Raw genomic sequence first — 18,387 nt, 5'->3', positions numbered from 1 at the left:
CGCTTCCTCCACCAAATACCCAGCACAAGCACTGAAAATAAAACAAGTTCATGGGGCCATCCAAGAAGTACCGTGTTGGTAGGAGCTATTTTCCAGCAACATTAACATGCAAGTGATGTCGGCAGCTGGCTGATGGAGTTGGAGGCTGTGTATATACACCAGGCTTTCATTTTGCTTTATGACAGCTGGATTTCTTGCCACGTATATCCTGCTTTATGGCATACCAAGGAGGGGAGGGAGAGAAACAATAGAGAGATTCCTGGCACGATGAATTTGATCACCAGTAGATGAATATACCTACAAGTACGTTTCGTAAAATATATTGAGCCATTCAAAGCAGAGCTGCTCTCCTCTGAGATTTGTAATAGGCATTGATATAAAACCCAGGGCAGTATGTGATATAGAGTAGCTTCTGACTGTCAATTTAGGATGGCCTGCTACTTGAGCAGGTCTTCTCACAGGGAGGCTGCTAAAGTCTTAATCCAGGTTTTTACTGAATTTTAAACACAAGTTATTTTCACACAACAACAACAACTGCAAATACGATATTTCCTCTGCATTTTGCAGCACTGCCCATTACATCAGATGTGGACAGGAGATAAATGGATTCGGTTAACACACAGGACAAGGCAAGTGCAGTTTTTAAAACTGCAATCCTGATGTCACATTTTTTTGCAGCAAAACTTGAGATGTGGCCATTTAAGATTCAGCACCTGATTTGTTACAGCCTTCAGATCATGATGCTTGCTTCCAGTTATTTTTTGAGACCTCAGGTTTTCTCGTGCTGCTGAAAAGACCTGGTCTGTAAGAAATGTCCACTTGGAGGTTCACGTGAGCACTGCCAGAATCACCTGTGGTCTCCTGACATCAGCGTCTGCAGTGGGGCTTACCTGCTTTTCACATTTACTTTAGAAATGACAGTCAGAATGAGGCGAGATGCAACATTTCTGATGAATTTGGGCGAAAGGGCAAACAGGGCTCAGCTTGCTCACATGAATATTCCCAACTGACCTGAATGGGATGGTCTTTTAATGTAATCGCTACGCTACTGCCTGGTTATAGCATCGAACTAATTAGCCCTAAATCTTCTGCTGTGGGTGATTTGAACTTCTCTTAAACAAACAATAATAAAAGGGAAAGAATCAATGCCAATTTTTGGAATAATTAACCGTAAGACAGTATCTTTACTGGGCAGCTACTCCAAAATATCAATATGAACACCGGGGCAGAAAATCACAAGCACCAACTGATGAGCAAAGAAACAGAGAGAGGAACTGTTTTTGACTGTATTTGCCTGTTTTTGACTATATAATGTGGGCATGAGGTTGGATTTGGAAAGGAAAATGAAATCAAGAAACCCTACATGGGGTGTCTAAGCAAATCCTTCTGATATGTATGAAGGGTGGCACCAAATGCCAGGCAAGAAACAAATAACACTAACAGCTCCATAAGTCCTGCTTAAACAAATGCAATAAATAATGGAGGGAGGCAAGTAATATATTCCAGAGGATGTTTTACAAAACCCGGCAAAACCAAGCAACTTCTTGCAATCAAATTATGTATGCCTGGCATATAGTTCACTACAAATTCTAATCAGTTCTACCCTTCTAATAACATTACACAGAAAAATACATCATCATCCATCAACCAGATGGAGCATGATAGTTATACAAAACATATTGTATGTTTTTTAGTTTTCCAGTATGAGAACGTGATAAAATTGTGCACTCTAGAATTAGAGATTATAAATAAATATTTTAGGCTCTACAAATCTCTGTAAATATTTATTTGCAAAATATTGTATATACATGTTTAGTCATTAGAAATACTACTTTATGCTGTGGGGAGGGGGAGAGCTTTTGCTAGCAGAAGCATATGGCTGCTGCCTCATCAACACAAAGACAGCAAAGTTTTGTTGTTCACCTCCAGCGAATTTCAGCTAAACTTTCTGCTTGTACCACCTATGTATGGAAATATTTGGGCTGGGAAAAGGCAGCGTCTTCCACGGAATATGTTTATTTTGCTGTGCTTCAGAAAGGAACTCATACACACTTATAGGAGTGGAAATGTTGCAGCAATGCAAAGCTGCCATGGTGCTTTATGGGCGCCATGGTTAGGTGCCATATGTTCCTGCTCTACCAACTGGCTGCTGCATGCAGGTAACTGTCACAGCTTACATTTGTATGTGGTTTGTCCCTGCAAAACATCCAGATGGACTTTGCAAAGACGGGAGAGATGCAAGTCAACCAAACTCTGATGTAGCACGGTTGTCTCATGTCCAAAGTGATACCTTGGGCTTGAGGAATTCCTTTAACTGCAAGAAATTCTCAATACCCAACAGCGACAGAGCACTGTAAAACAATGTGTTTAGTGCTACTTTTCGTCAAAAACTAGCTGCTGTGATGGGTTTTCTTGATGCACAGCACAAAACATTGGGAAAGTATGCAGAAGAATTGCTGCGGTGCTTAACTCCTGCAACAGAAATCATGGGGTGAACAGCGTGGGAGGCAGCCAGAAAAGCAAGCCTGCGCCTCGTCATCCAAGTTACTCCCTGAGGGCACTAAACAACCAGACTGCCAAACAGACTGGTGGAGATGCAGCTCCAGCAATGGCAGATGCAAAAGAGCATCTCAGCTGGCCTTCCAGGGGTCCAGACTTATGTCCCTTCGGCCCTAATGTGTCCTCAGTAGAAACACCACAGCAAGAACAAATTTGCCTGAAGGGATGAACAGACTATTGAGGCAGAATGTTTCAATACCTGATTTGTCATGACAGGATGTGAACAGCAGGAATCAACTGATGGAAACACTCTCACCTACTGCACAAATTCCAGAAACTGCAACTGGATGTTCTGCTACTTTTTCTCTAACTCATAGGCCTGTCAAAGTAGGATACACTACCTGAGATAAATTGGTAGAGCTCCTTGAAAACTAACTCCCTCTTGCCCTCATCCTGTGTGGGCCATTTCCTTTCCACCAAGTATGACACATACAAATTCAGGTTGCTTTTCTCCCACTCATGGAAAAAACAGGATGCAAATATCCAGCTGGGATCGACCCTACCTGTTGGCACAGTAATGGATCGTGAGCAGCTCCACTGCACTACAGATTTGCTTCTGCAAAGAATCGGGTTCATATATGGCGATGAGGTTTTCAGGCAAAAATTTTGCAGTTAGATTTAACAAAATATCAACTACTGCCACAGCCTGACCCAACCTCTGCTCAAAAAGAGCTTTAGAAACGCCACTGGCTCATTGCTACTTGTGCCTTCAGACCGAGCTCTTAACTGAGTTAAAATGACAAAGGAAAGGCAGCCTGACAAGGGAAAGCAACAAATAAAATAAAATAACATCAATAAAAATACATTGTTAGCGCTATTGTAACAAAGCTGGCAAAGAAATCAAAGGCTCAATTTTCCCTTTGTTTTCTATTAGACGGTGTTGCTGAGCATCTAAATTGTGCTTTGATACCAGCTTCAGCAATACCGAAGATATTTAAGAATATTCATAATGGTAAGCGATGTAGCTGTTCTGATTTGCAAAGAGGGTAATGTACCCTACAGTCACCACCTAGCTGAGCCTCCAAGCAAAATAATTTGATAGAACACATGAAAAAGAAGAAGAAGGCAATGTCTCATCATCTATGTGAGAAATACTCTTTGGTTAGAGAAAAAGGATGACCTTGCTGATACAGGACCAAACTGAGACTTGGGCTGTCTGGGCAGAGACTTGGGACAGCCACCTCTGCTGATATTATGAAATGATGTGATGAAATTTTCCCCATCAGACTTTCCCAGGAAAACACCTTTGCAAATCTCTTCATGGTGGGGAACAGTCCATGATCATGGACTACACTGGGAGACACAGAGCTATGCCCTCCAGTTGAGTGCTGCCTGCACAAGCAGCTTTCACCTTTTGGCTTCCCTTTGTCCTCCCCTCTCCCATCCTCCGGCCCAGATCCAAGTAATGCCAAGCCCCACTCACACTTTGTCTGTGCCATAGCTCCGGTAGTCCACTGCTGCTGACACAGCCACGATCAGTGCAGGCATGCCGTAGCCGACCAAATAGAAGTACTTCCTCCGGGAGTGTTCACTCTCAAAAACCTCCACCAGCATGATGTAGAGCTGCACCCCCTCCAGGAACATCCAGGTGAAAGCCGCCAGGAAGAAGAAGTGCAGGAGGGCAGCAAAGACAGCACAAGCGATCTGCAGACAGGTATAAAAGAGCAAGAGAAGGTGTTTGTACTATGCTAACTTAATGCAACAGTCAAGATTACATGCAGATAGGCTCTTACTGGGAAGTTTCATAAGAATGAGGGAGTTCATCTCCAAAGTAAGATTTTTTTTTTTCACTTGGGAAATGTGTAAGAACTATTTCCAAAGAGACACATCTGAGCATACAAACCATATTCAAATATACAAAAGGAGGTATGTATGTAATCTGGCAAATAAACATATAAAGATGTGTGTAGTATAAGCAGATTTTTATAACCTGTTGATTAAACACATACACGCGCATTATTTACAAAGAGCATACAGCCTCTGAAATGAGAGCAGACCTTTTCCATCATTCCTGTGATCTCTGAGTCAGACCCTCAGCTTCCAGTGTGTCTCCAGGGAGCGTGCATGTGTGTATACATATATTTACTTTTCTGACTGGTGTGTGTGTTGACAGACAGAGTCATGAATGCATGCATACATGTGCAGAAGTGTGCAGACTAGATCATAACTGCCCCAACACACTGGGGTTTTGTCTGTAGATTCACAAAGGCTGTGTTTCTCTTCCCAAATTCTCCCCATTGACTAGTTTTGCCCGAGTGACTTTCCAAATGTCAACATGCCTTGTGAATATCCTTGGGTGCTGTGGACACAGTAGGATGCACGCTGGGGGTTTCCCAACAAAACAGTTATAGTGAGAGGAAGGGAGTTAGGCAAAGGGATTTGAAAAGCTGGAAAGACTATGAAAATGCAAAATCCATTCCAGTTCTATGAAGAGGGCCTTTTCTTTTCAAAAACTGAACAGCAACATGCTGTCAAGAATTAAACAGATGCAGTAAGGCATCATTTAGGGAATAACTTTTCCCACTCATCCAGGAAGAAATCTCAAGACAGCTAATACTAGGAAGCGTCTTGGTCTTCTTTTGGTAATTAAGATCTGATTTCCAATTAACAACCTCACCCTGCAATGACTCATGCATGAGTTTAAGGCAGCACTAGAATATATCCCACTCCATGACTGAACATCCTATATGCAGAGGTGAGAGTGCACTTTCTGCTCCCTCCTGCAGCGGGAGCACGAAGTGCTTTGCCTCTTACCGGCTGGTCAGTCCGGTTGATGCCAATGAGGAAGAGGAGTTCTGCTACAAAGAGGCTGATGCACAAGTTCTTGTGAATCGTGTTGCGGTCACTCTGCAGCCCACGGAAGAAGCAGAAGGTGAAGATGCAGATCAGGAGGCAGACGAGTGACAGCAGGATGCCAACCCATGTGATGAAGTCCAGGAGCAGGTCATGTACTGCATCGCTGTGCTGGAGATAAAACCAAAAAAAAAAAATCAGTCATATGCTGTATGATTTCTAATTCATCCCAGGCAAAGGGTGAGGTTGTCTGAGACACTTCCCCAAATATTTTTTATCCAGTCACCAAGCTGTGCCACAAGGGACTAGTTTTGGCTAGGATACAGTTAACTGACTTCCTAGTAGCTGGTATGGTGCTGTGTTTTGGATTTAGGATGAGATTCATTTTTCACAAACATGGCAAACAAGAGGACACACTGTCTAAAGAACCATCACACACTTTGATTAGGTGTAAAAATGTTTCATATGAACAACATTGTGGAGATGAAAACCACGAGTCTGTTACAACCATTTACCAACAGTGAAAAAAGACTCTCTTTAAACATCCACAGAGGTGTATGAGCTTGAAGGGTTTGGACAGAAAAAGATCGCTTAAATGTCTTGTCTTTCTTTCCACTTGGGAAAGAGAAGGGAATTTTGAAACCCTGGAGCTGTATTTTAAAACTCCTGGGATGTCCGACTGAACCCTGGAACACTACCCAGAAGAAAAGACATCACTTTTCATTCACATTAATTTTGTTTTAAATTGAAACAGAACAGCAATTTGAAGATTGTCTAGAAAGTTCCCTGTGTTGAACCTGTAACACGGATTTACCCCAAACCATGCAAGCATGGCCATTGCAGTGGACTAATCAGGCAACCCAGCAGCAAAGTTTTGCAAAGGGCAGCATAGGTGTGCTTGGGTTCTGCTGATAAACCTCTGGATTCTCTGCTGATTATCTCTGCTGATAAATCTCTGGATTGCTCCCAGGCTTGCGCTGCATTCACTTCTCAAAAAAAGGAGGGGGTGCTGAGACCCTAACACCGAGGGTATTCCACCACCTTACTAAGGCTGTAAAAGTCACCAGTGACTCCACAGGTTTCCACCAGATGTGGTGAAATTAGAGATATCATTACTTAGTAAAATGTAAATAAGAAATGAGAAATATATGGTGAGTTACAAGGAGGCTGCTCGGGGCTAAGTGGTTAGAGTCAATGAGCTGAGGGAAAGATTGCCTGGAAATCTCCAGGGCCTTTTCAGCAAGACCTGAGAGCCTTGAAACCCAGCTTTGTGGTCCGCCAGCTTGTGTTATGAATGCTATTCACATTCTCCCCACTTCTGGCATTTTGATGACTTCGGCATTATATAGGCTGGCAAATACAATAGTGTCACACTTCAAAAAGCCAGGACAAACTGGAAACATTTTCCTCCCTGTAGGATAAAAGCCTATGACAGATGGAGGGAAAAGGTGATTAATTTATCCATTTTCTTTGCCTGCCTGCCAATGATAAAGCCACATCAAATGTCAGGCCTTTCCTGATATACACTCTGCTATGTCAGCACCCGTGAGCAGCAACTCAAACCTTTCAGCTCTTTGGCTTTATCAGCGTGAGTGATAGGCATCAAATGATAATGAAAGAAGGGGAGTGACTTTCCCCTCTATCTCTTCCATGATGGAAGTTTTCTTTCCAGGAAGACTCCCCGAAGGGGGTGGAGAGATGAGGGCTCCTTTCCCCAAATGCTCCTGCAGTTCTTTCTGAGCATTTCTGATCTCTAACGAGCTAAGGGTCTCGAGCACAACAGAGAGGCGAGAAATTCTCATGTGCTTCTTGCAGACCATGATAGAAATGCCTATTACATCCAGCTACTTCAGCAGCACCCAGAAAAACAAGAAGACGAAGTGCACATCATTTTCCTGGTGGCTGCGCATTGCTCTATCTCGGTGCCGTTCCAGCTCATCCATCCCTCTTAACTCAGTGCAGAAAAATGTTAATGCAAACATCGTGTCTTGCAAATCACTCTTTCTTTCATCTGAGGCTGCCGGTGGAATAGCAAGATAACATCTCCCCGAGCAATCGTGCCAGCTCACCTGATTAGATGGACCTGCTAAGCAGAAGTGACAGAAGGCTCTGGGGCTGGTAGGTGGGTGGATATAAGGAGAAAGCAACCACACAGACTTGGGAAGACTGAGTGACACAAGGCCAACGGCACAGACTCACATATCTCAAGAAAAAGCTAGCCTGGCACAAGGAACACTCTTGGAGCATCTTCCTCTGCATGAAGCAAACCTCACAAGGTCTCAGCTCCTGCACTTCTATCAAGAAATCACTGCTCTACTGACACGAAAACACAATGCAGGATTACGGGTGGTTTCGCTTGCGGAAAGGAATCTTGCTACCTATACAGAGCATGAACCTCAGGGAGGGGCTGCTTGCCCACGACGCTCACCCTACTTAGCAAGGAATGCCAACTTCATTCCTGTATTATTGTTATCACTCTTACTGCTCTTCTTTTTAATATTAATTGTAACGTTAATACTGCTTTTATGTACATCACCCCGATCCCTGGAGTACTGGGAAACGACCATAAAAACAACTTCTCCATAATTACAACCTCCTCCCCAGCCTCAACAAACTCGCAAAAGAACAAACAAGGAGGAATAATAACAATAAACTGGGAACAAGAGCAATTTAAAAACACCTCAGGGCTAAAAATAAAAAATAAAAAAAGATTTTGCAGCTATTCTTGTAAAGTCCAAGAGAAGAAGTGGGACAGATTTCAAAGGCTAGGTGTGCTCCATCTCGTTTGGGATAACCAATTTTGGGTGCCACAGCAGAATCCCCAGGGCCGTGAGGACTGGATAAGCACCGGTTTTCTTTCCCTGGCAGTGTCTCCTGTCCCTTGGCCAGATACATGCAGAGCTTTCACACGAGCAAGTCCAACAAAAGGGCGTTTTCATTTTTACTGGAGACCAAAACCTGCAGAATACTGCGCTGCCAACAGGTCAGATAGGGTGTGCCAACTTCACGAATACTGTGGAAAAAGGAGTAATTAGGGTTAATCACTCCTCAGTATCATGAGATTATCCTTGCCACCACCTGTATCACGGCATGACAAATAAGGCAAAAACATACCTGGTTTGTACAAACTGCATGTGGCTTTGCAGAGTTAAGTATGATAAATAGCAAGCTAAGATTTTGTACCTGCATCACAATGTCTGAGCCCATTACCCCGACCACAGAGACCCACAGAACAATAAATTCTTCTCTTTCCCCTTCTCCTGCCCAGCACTGTTCAAGCATTCCCTGACCGAGGACAAAATGGCTTCGATACAGGCACTAATGACATCATTCCAGAACTCTGCAAGTCCTAAGGTCCCTAAAGCACGTGAAATGCATCTGAAACCATCGGTGTGCTGGTAACAGTCAACTTGTGCTTCTCAATAATCTCCTGAAGACCTCGGCAACCAGAAGAGCCCATGGGAGATGACAGATGTCAGGAGAAGGGACAATTTTCTGATAGTATCAATCAAACACCAACTTGCCCGAACACGTCATGACTTTCAAGACTGGTGCTACATAACCCAGCGTGCAAGCCACTGAGTTTTGTTACTGCTAAAATGATGTAACTTTAAAGATAAGTTGACACACGGATTATTTTCAGCATAGGAACAGCTTCATAAGTAAACTGTGTGAAACCTCCCAGGTGGATTTATTCCTTTGAATTCCATAACTGCAGGGCAGGCTTAAAAGATAGCAGCAAAGTTTGCACGAGCATTGTAAAAATAGAAATAAAATAATCCACTTCTGTCAAAGGGTTTCTCAATTAATTAAGTTTTACGTCTGCAATTTGGGCATGAGCCTGACCCAAAATCTCAGCGAAGGAAGAGCTCCCTGGCTTTGGAATAAAGCCCTGCTTTTGGTCCAGAGGGGCCAAGAGTGCTGGTGGAAGGGAGCACTGATGGGAAGCTTTGCAGGAGGAGCTATAGGAGCGCTGGTAGCCACCACAACAGGGTGAGCAGGCAGCCGAGATATTATCCGGGCCGTGAAATCAATGAGCAGCTCTGGCAGTGCCTGCACACCAGAGCTGAGCTAATAAAAACAAATCCCAGGGAATGTCAGCTTATGACAGAATGGCTCTCCCCGAGATGAACAGCCATTTCCTCCCTTATTAAAAACATCAGTAGAAGAAAACAGCAGCCAAACTCAGCTGCCAGCAGCAAAGGACACATTCCTTTGCCTAATCTGTCCCTTCAGGAAAGGAAAGAGTAATATGTTTGGGGGTGGAGGAATAAGCAAGCAGTAAATAAAAACACAGTGTCATTGACTTGCTCAGATACGACTCCTTGGTGCCCAGCAGGAGCTGGCAGTGCAGGGCTGGGCAGAGACCCAAGTGGGACAGATCTGAACTCCTGCACGTTGCTAATGCTGCTCCTCAGATTTGTAGCTCTCCAGAGCCGCGTGGGCTCCCTCTGCCCTTTTTCCCCATCGCTGGTGTCAAGAGAGGATTACTGCTACAGCTTCGCTCTAATGCTTCGTGGCTAAGTACAAAGGACTTACTTTAGAAGCAAATGGTTTTGTAGATATGCCAGAAGTGTCAGCTGGGCTACACAGACTGGGAGGAAACCCCAAGGGTTCTTGTGGCACGTCTGTGCTGCCTGATGGCACCACTTGCCGTGGTTATGCAGGCACGAGAGGTTTCAAGGGGGCTTTCCCCTCTCCATGGCTATGCAGGACATGCATAGGACATGGGAGGGATCCCACTGCTCTAGCACCCATCCTGTCCCTCCTTTCTGTCCCTCTGCTCCACAAGGACAAAGCAGCCACCAACCAGGTAGCACCCCCTCCGTATTCTGCAAAGGCAGCACATCTCTGTCCTGCTGTCACAGGCACTGCCAGGACCTAATCCAGGAATAGAAGAACTTCATTCCCACCTGAAGCCCCTGTGCAATGTCACTGACTCCTGACTGTGGTCATTTAAAATAAGGCTCGCGTCCCCGAGCACTAACGCAAAGTCGCCTTTCCTCTCCTCGTCTTAGTCCTCACAGCTGTTTTTGCATTCTGCACAGGCTGCACAACCCATCCTCCTGCTCCTCTGCCTTTCTTGGTAGATGAAGTCCTCCTGCCAGAACCCTTTCCCACAAACTTCTCCCCCAAATGCAAAAACCAGACACAGCATCCAGCACAAGCCACTGAGCCCCTCACTGCCAGAAGAAAGAAATACAAGGCCATACACAGACAGATAAATGGGTGCAGATCTCACCTCACCATGCATTATAGACCATGCTGTGGATGTAGGGTGTGGAAAGAGCTCGGGGTTTCCATCTCATTTGCTCACACTGCTGCAACTTCCCTGTGGCAAGGAGAGACTCAGTTGTGTGATGCAGCGAAGCATCGGTTGTGTGAAGTGGCTCAGACCAGTGATTGCAACGTCCTGGCCCTCTCCCATGCTGGCTGGAGTTAGTAAAGCAGCACAGCTTTGCTTACTCATAAGGCATCTCTAGCCCAAGAAATGAGCTACGGCAGCGGTGCCAAGCTCACACTGCAGATGTCTAGCCAGCCTAGCTGCTGGCTCGTTTGCTTGAGTTCCCAGCAAAATCTGGTCGCAGCATCGCCAGCTTCTGCTGTCGCACACTGATGGCCTTACCCAGCCCGGCTCCAGGAGACAGCTGGGACGTGGCTGTGCCACACCATGACCTTCCCTTCAGTCCTCAAGTACTCAGCTACACTTTCTAAGCTACAAAACAGCACAAGCTGTGTGTCCTCTCGTCCACTATCTCATCCTGCTTACTCTTGTAAGAGCCAAAACATAATCTTTCCCTATTTTTATTCACCTCATTCACCTCTTTCAAAAATGTGACTTGAACTGGTTGCCAAAGACCAATCCAAATGGTTAAGACACACAGTGAGCCTGAAAAATTCAGCCTAAATATGATCAAGGCACAACAATCTCCCTAACTTAAGGACTTTATTTAGGGGATGGGATGGTAGGATGAATTGGACTGGAGGGATAAAGGTCAAAGAGATGCACATTTAGCCAGAGATGAATACTGTCTTTCATAGCCTAAAATCTGACCAAGGGGGAGCTTGCCCTGAACCTTACACTTAGTGAGAAAGGAAGGTGGTGGCAATAAAAAGGCAAGGCTTAGTGCTTGTGAACAGGAGCTATTTCAATGGTGAATTTTACAACAGAGGGGTGATGCAGTCCCCTCTCTGCGACACAGTTCCTTACCAAGGGTCTAGCCACAGCTCACGAGTCAGAGAGCCAAGAAGGATGACGCTAAGTAAATAAATACTCACTGAACTGGTGGGAAAGGAAGCTATGGCTGATAAGCTTCTGTGTGCTCAAATTTCTGGCACCTGTAAGTGCAGAGCTCAGAAACTGCAAATTCAGTAAGCAGCAGATTCCACGGTTCAGCCTAAATCTTTTTGAAGCCAGACTCTACATTTTTTTTCAGGCTAGGCACCCCATAGTTACCTGAGCAGATCTGCATCAATACTTCAGGGAATGCCCAGATGCTGACCAGCAAGAAAGTCCAACTGGCAGAACTAGGACTAGCAGGACAGAGCTACAGCTCAGTTCAAAACAGTGTGTGTTAAACTGAGGGTTGGGAACTCAAGGAACTCCCTGCAGTGATTTACTCGCCTACCTAGACAAAAAGCTCAAGGGTTGCCACTGGTTACCACTCCGAATCGACCCTGTAGGCATAGATTACTTGACCTAATAGGTTCACCATAGATAATTTCTGTGATTCATGACAGGGCAGTCAGAGAGCACGCTAGATATTCTTAACAACAAGGTTTGGGTAGTTTTCCAAGAGAGGCTAGACAAATGCTAACATCGTTTTGTAGGTAAAACATTCATAGCAACAGCAGTATGCAATATATAACTGAATGTGCCTTTTACGTCTTATTCTTGGAGTTCATCGGTGTCACAGATTTCTATTCCTAACACAAACTGAAATATTGCTGTATCTGGAATTTTAAAATCTCATTCAAGACAAGCAGATTTAATAACTTCTCTGCTTAATTAAAACAGTTCTTATTTAATAACCTTACAATAAGTTACGTATTACAATGTGTAATATACCTTTTTTTGAGAAATAACACTTTTGATGGTACAAAATGATTTGTCTTGCAAAATTCATCATATAACGGTTTCAGTAATTTAATTCTGCAGTTAGTGTTTTTGCAATCCTTCACCCACTTCTGCTTTCATTCACTGCTGTTTAATCCCACAAGTGCTAATATATGGATAAGACAGCACTGCAATAACTTTAGCTTGCTCTTTTTATCTGAAATGGCTGTATTGCTTTAGGCAATGGACCACTGCATTCCATTTAGACTTCATATATTTTTATTCCTTTCTCTCCCCAGCTTGCCTTATGCTTCCATTCCCCAAATAATTAGCATGATGTAATGTGTGTGTGGTATTGAATAACATTTGAAAGCTTCAGATTAATTGCTAGAGTTAAAACACCTTTCTTTTTTTTTCACTTTTCCTTTTTGTTTTATTTATTTTTATATTTATTTAAAGAAGAGTAAGCTCTGGCATTCACTACACACTGATAAGCAACATTTATCAACCCTAAGGTACCTTTGTTTATTCCGTTTTGGGTGATTTTTAATTGCATTTTCCCACTAGCTCTGAACTTGTTTTCTGGCTGCATATTTTTCCCATGGTACATTTAAGATGCATCTGCTATAATTATTATGATGCAAAGCGCAAGCTTATATGAAAAACAGCTTGTAAATTTTGAGAAGTAACTCTGCAGCAATTACATAGGAAGAATGGCTTATTTAACTATGGGCTTTCTCCCATGGCATGGTAACCTCTGTTTTTATAGCATTTAAGGGTCATAATGATCATCTCACTGATACAAATAACTGATAGATATTTCACATAGACCTCACCCATGTTGAATGTATCTCATAATTTAGCAAAATATCCACGAGACTGCAATAATCTTCCTATAAAACAAGCCAAATGCACTTCCCAGCTGATGAAAAGAGTGATTTGTTTCCAAGTCTTACATTCTCTCTCCAAAGACTGGTTCCCATTTTCTCTGGAAAATTGTCCAAAAGGGCAAGGACCACTATGGGTCCATAAGGTCAACCCTTGCTGGGAGAAAGCATGAGCAAGGTCCTGCTCACAGGTCACTACACGCATGCTGTTCTCTTCCCATGCTACACATGACCCTGACAGCAGCCTAAGGGGTACTGCAGGTACCCGTGGTGGCGTTGCTCTTCCCCGCAGCTATACACCCTGACTGTGTGCACAGCAGGCCTTTGGGTTGGGGCACTTTTATTTACCCTGCTGAAATATATTTGTCCCGGTCCTGGAAAAGAATATCTAAGGTAGGATTTTTCTAGGCGTGCCTGTTTTCCATGGCCACGCTTTCTAGAACAAAGTCACTTCCAGGGGGGCTTCTAGGTGCCTCCAAGTCACTGTGCATGTAAATCAAGTCTGCAGGGAGGCTTCCTGTTGGGGTGCATAAGCAAATCCGAGCCCAACTTATTTTAACAGGCAGAAAGCACCTTCCAAAGTAAAATCTCCTCCCCTTAATGGAAGTCCTATTAAGACTGGAATTGATACCAGCAACTTCGTCTCTTGATGCATACCAATAAATCCCTGCCACCCATGGTCAGCCAATGTCATTTTCTGCCCCTCCGGACAAAGACATATTGCTGTGTCATGCTGAGAGCCAGATGGCCATCAATCACCTGCTCAACGGTGCTACCTTCCAACTCCGCCTTGCCACATACGCACTGCTAATAATTAAATCCCAGCCCGCAGCTCCCAGAGCAGCCACTGAGGTCTCCTCAGGAGAACACGGTCTTTTGCCATGCTATCAGGGAGGGAGATCATTCATGATCAGAAATGACACTTGTCAGATTGGTACTGCCTTTTGATTAAGGAGCAGGACTCAGATGTCCACTTGCCATGACGTGTGGTGTTCAGTCCTGTTAGGTAAGGTTTTGAGAATACTCATTACAGTGAAGAAACTACGGTTTCAAAAACCCACCAAACCGAAGTCAGTAAATTACAGATCTCGATTACAGAAGAAAATTGTTTTTGTGGCATAACTTCTAGAATACTATTAATTGTGTATATGCCAGTCACATTTAGGGACCCTAGCCACTGACCAAAACGCCACTGTGTGAGGTCCTGTACAAGCACGCAGCATCCTTTCCCCAAGGACTGTCCTATCTCAAAGACGACTAAAAAGTCTCTGAGGCAAGGAATGCTTTTTGTACAAAACACAAGACAACAAAAAGACAGTAAAGTATGCATGCAAGATATGAGTGTGAGTCAATGGATGACAACAATCCCCATTTATTTTTAAACCACCACCTGTGGTGGTTTTACTCAGCTGGATAGCTAAGCTCCACCACAACCACTCTCTCACTCCCTCTCCTAAAAGGGAAAGGGGGAGAAAGTATGATGAAAAGGGTTCAAGGACTGAGATAAGGACAGGGAGGTCACTCAACAGTTATGGTCATGGGCAAAAAAGACTCAGCACAGGGAGATTAATGTAATTTTTCACCTATTACTAACAAGCTAGAGAAGTGAGGGACTGAAAGCAAACTAAAAACACCTTCCCCCCATCCACCCTCTTCTACCTCCTCCTCCTGAGCGGTGCAGGAGAACGGCTACGGGGGCTGCGGTCAGTCTCTGATGCTTCATCTCCTCCGCTCCTTCACGGTCCCTCTCTGCCCCTGCTCCACGTGGGGTCCCTCCCATGGGATGCCATCCTTCCTGAACTGAGCCTGCGGGGGCTGCCCACAGGCAGCAGCTTTTCAAGAACTACTCCCACACGGCTCCGTACCACGGGGTCCATCCCCCAGGAGCAAACTGCTCCAGCACGGGTCCCCCACGGGCGGCAGCTCCCCCCAGACCCCTGCTCCTGCGTGGGCTCCTCTCCACGCGCTGCAGCTCCGGCCCGGGGCCTGCTCCTGCGGGGGCTCTCCATGGGCCGCAGCCTCCTCCAGGCCACATCCACCTGCTCCACCGGGGGCTCCTCCACGGGCTGCAGCGTGGAGATCTGCTCCGTGTGGGACCCGTGGGCTGCAGGGGGACAGCCTGCTCCACCAGGGGCCTCTCCACAGGCCGCAGGGGAACTGCTGCTGCCTGCCTGGAGCACCTCCTGCCCTCCTGCTGCACTGACCCTAGGGGCTGCCTAGGGGCTGCAGGGCTGGTTCTCACTCCTCTCTCTCCCAGCTGCTGTTGTGCAGCAGTTTTTCCTCTTTCTTAAGTATGGTCTCATGAAGCTGCAAACAATATTACTTATCAACTCGTCTCTGGCCAACAGTGGGTCCCTCTGGAGCCATCTGAAACTGGCCCTTATCTAACATGGAGCAGCTTCTGGATTCTTCTCACAGAGGCTACCCCAGCAGCCCCCTGCTACCAAACCCTTGCCACATAAACCCAATACACCACTTCTCCAAACCAGCAGGTATTTGGATAGCAAGACTTTAAAATCAACTCATTGCAACAGAATAAGAAATGTGATACATGCTACTTCCATTATTTGCCTCAAGTTAGCCATAAGGCCATCTCCACCAGCAGACCAGAGGAAGATGGTACAATGAGGAAGAGCAAGGTGCTGAGTAGCTGGAGGGAAGAGCTACGGATGTTTGCAGGGCGAACACTTGCCCTCACCCTGAGACTAGCATGATCAGTAAGACAGACATGCCAGGAAGCTATCAGGTTGTATCAGAGTCAGGAAAGTGGGGCCAATTTGGCTGTTAAATCAACAATATTTTGGCTTCAGCAAAACAACAAAACATGACCTGAAAATCTTGAGAGCACTCACTAACACCCAAAACATCTGTGGGCAGATAGCACAGTGGTTTGGCACTCAGGAAGCTTCCAGTTGTAGGTCTTTCCAAACTGTTGGATGAGCATGGGCAAGCAAGGGTCTTGCTTTCTCCTGCAAGATGAGATAACACCAGCACTACTAGTCTAGTGTGGTTCAGGTGAAATGCCATGCAGACAAGGCTGACCTACTTGAAGTTTGGGAAGAGACCTGTTCAGTGCTAGCCCATATCTGCATCATGCAGTACAGCTCATGCTCATTCACACCAGTGGAGTGGAAAGCTATCTGCATTTCCCAGGTGCAACTTCTGACTTTGGTGACTCAGGTATATCTGTTAAATCCAGGCAGGTGATAACCAGACAAACATACATTTCTTGTGAAAATTCAAATAGTTGTGGGAAACTGGCAAAAACGGACTTAGACTGCTGAATACCATTATCCTGTAAGCATGTGCTCTGAATAGGGCATTTCTTCAGACAACCCCCAGGATAATGCCATAGCCATTTGATGACACATCTCCTGGACTGGTAGTGAATCCTGCAGAATACAATGAATATGTCATTCTGCAGCAGCAGATCCATCCTGTCCTTCTCAGCTGGACCCAGCTGTTGTGGCAAATGAGCCGCCAGGCTCTCATTTCTTTTTTGCAGAGCTTTGGTCATGCATGACAGTGCTTTAATATATATTTTATTGCAGCTCTTCACATTCCTCTTCAGATTATTAAGTGAAACAAAAATATACAAAGGAATGACACTGGAAGACTATTTAAGAAAAGGTCTTTTAAAATTATAATAGCTTTTGTGGTTATGCAGCCATGGAAGTGGCTCTGAAATATTCTGCCCGCACAGAAGCTCCTACAGGATCTAGCTCAGAACAGTGAATCCTGCAGTGGTGCCAGGCACACAAAATGGAGACATTACAACACAGAAAATCGTGAAGACAAAGTCCTTCAGGAATCAGGGCTTTCTCTTCTTTCTACATCAGGTGAGATTGTTTTCAACTAATGACTGCCAAGACAGCTCTGGAAATGGAGGACTGACTCAACCGTTCTCCTATTCTTGAAAAAAAATCCCAACTGAAAATCCCATATTTTCAGGAGTAACTTCATTAGCCCCAGTGGGGATAGTCATGTGAGAAACCACCACGGACCTAAATGCAGGCGAAGGAATTAACTGCTCATGTACCAGCCTTGGGTGGATGGACAATCCAGACAGGATGGTATAATAGCTTCCTTTTTATGTGTAGCTTGCTGCCACATAGTGAGACACAGAGAATGTATCTTTAGCTGGTGGCTGGAAAAAACGGCTCCACACATGCACCTCACTAGTAAGTGCAGCACTGTATTTGCCCTGCAAGCAGGGCACCCAACTCACACCCCACAAGGCAGGCTCTGTCCGATCCTGTCCCACCACCCACGGTGCTCTCTACTCCCAGATGGCACAGTGAGGACCCCGCAAGCAAGGACCCAGCCAGGAGATGTTCTGGACCAGTAAAGCAAAGGATGTGGTATTAACGGCCAATTTTGCTCACTTGTCTTCTGCAGCTCTGAACTTCCCATGCCAGGAGCTCAGTGCAGCCTTTGTATAGGTGTGACTGTCTCCTTTTTCACTATGTTGCAGAAAGAAGGTTTACATGCGATATTTCCCACCATTTGTTGGTGTGAGTTGCCACCACACAGCAATTTCCCTGAGCAGCTGCCCTTTGTGGGGGTCACACATAAATTGTGTTACATTAGCCACTTTTTCTGACCAGTCCATTGGCAGCCTGTGAATTTGCAATGCCTACCTTAACTTCCACGTGTGCCATCAGGACTGCGAAGTTGGTTAGGTGATTACATGAGCACGTGGTGTGTGTCTTGTTAGTTGTCAGGAGGCGACATCCTTGGGTGGACCAATACCCTGTCATTGTACGCTTGGTATAGCTCCAGAATGAACAGTTTGGATTGAAATTTTCTTCTGACTGCTGCAGGGAAGCAATGAGTAAATGCAGTAAAATGATAGGGTTTCAGAGATTTCTAAATGCGTTATTTATTTATTTATTTTTTCCCAGAGGCATTTTGTAACTCTTACCCTTTAATTTTAGATAAATAATCAGCAATGACTTAGACGTCAAGTATTACTTGTCAACACCAAAGAAAGTTAGGTTGTTGATCCTCTGTTTGCTAATGCAAACTTAGTTCTTTGTTCTTGATTAATTTCAGACATAGACTAAATTCAGCTCTAAAAACCAGATTACT

General features: G+C 44.8%; 1 protein-coding gene across 28 annotated transcripts in view; it reads right to left on the bottom strand.

Annotated features, from left to right (window-relative positions):
* The window catches only part of ADGRL3 (adhesion G protein-coupled receptor L3), a 536,452-nt gene that overhangs the window by 62,185 nt on the left and 455,880 nt on the right, over positions 1-18,387 (bottom strand). For 23 of the 28 annotated variants that reach the window (XM_083833095.1, XM_083833096.1, XM_083833085.1 and 20 more), the window contains 3 exons: positions 17,937-18,113; positions 5,314-5,523; positions 3,983-4,203 (listed from right to left, as the gene is read on the bottom strand). In XM_083833095.1, coding sequence (XP_083689221.1) covers positions 3,983-4,203; positions 5,314-5,523; positions 17,937-18,113 — 608 coding nt within the window. The remainder of the gene's footprint in view (positions 1-3,982; positions 4,204-5,313; positions 5,524-17,936; positions 18,114-18,387) is intronic. The other 5 variants (XM_083833098.1, XM_083833100.1, XM_083833076.1 and 2 more) reach the window with 1 other exon arrangement.

This window comes from Anser anser, assembly GCF_964211835.1.
Source record: "Anser anser genome assembly, chromosome: 4".
In the NCBI taxonomy this organism is placed as follows: Eukaryota; Metazoa; Chordata; class Aves; order Anseriformes; family Anatidae; genus Anser; species Anser anser.
Note: the sequence above shows the minus strand (reverse complement) of the source record. Positions and strands in the feature narration are given on the sequence as shown.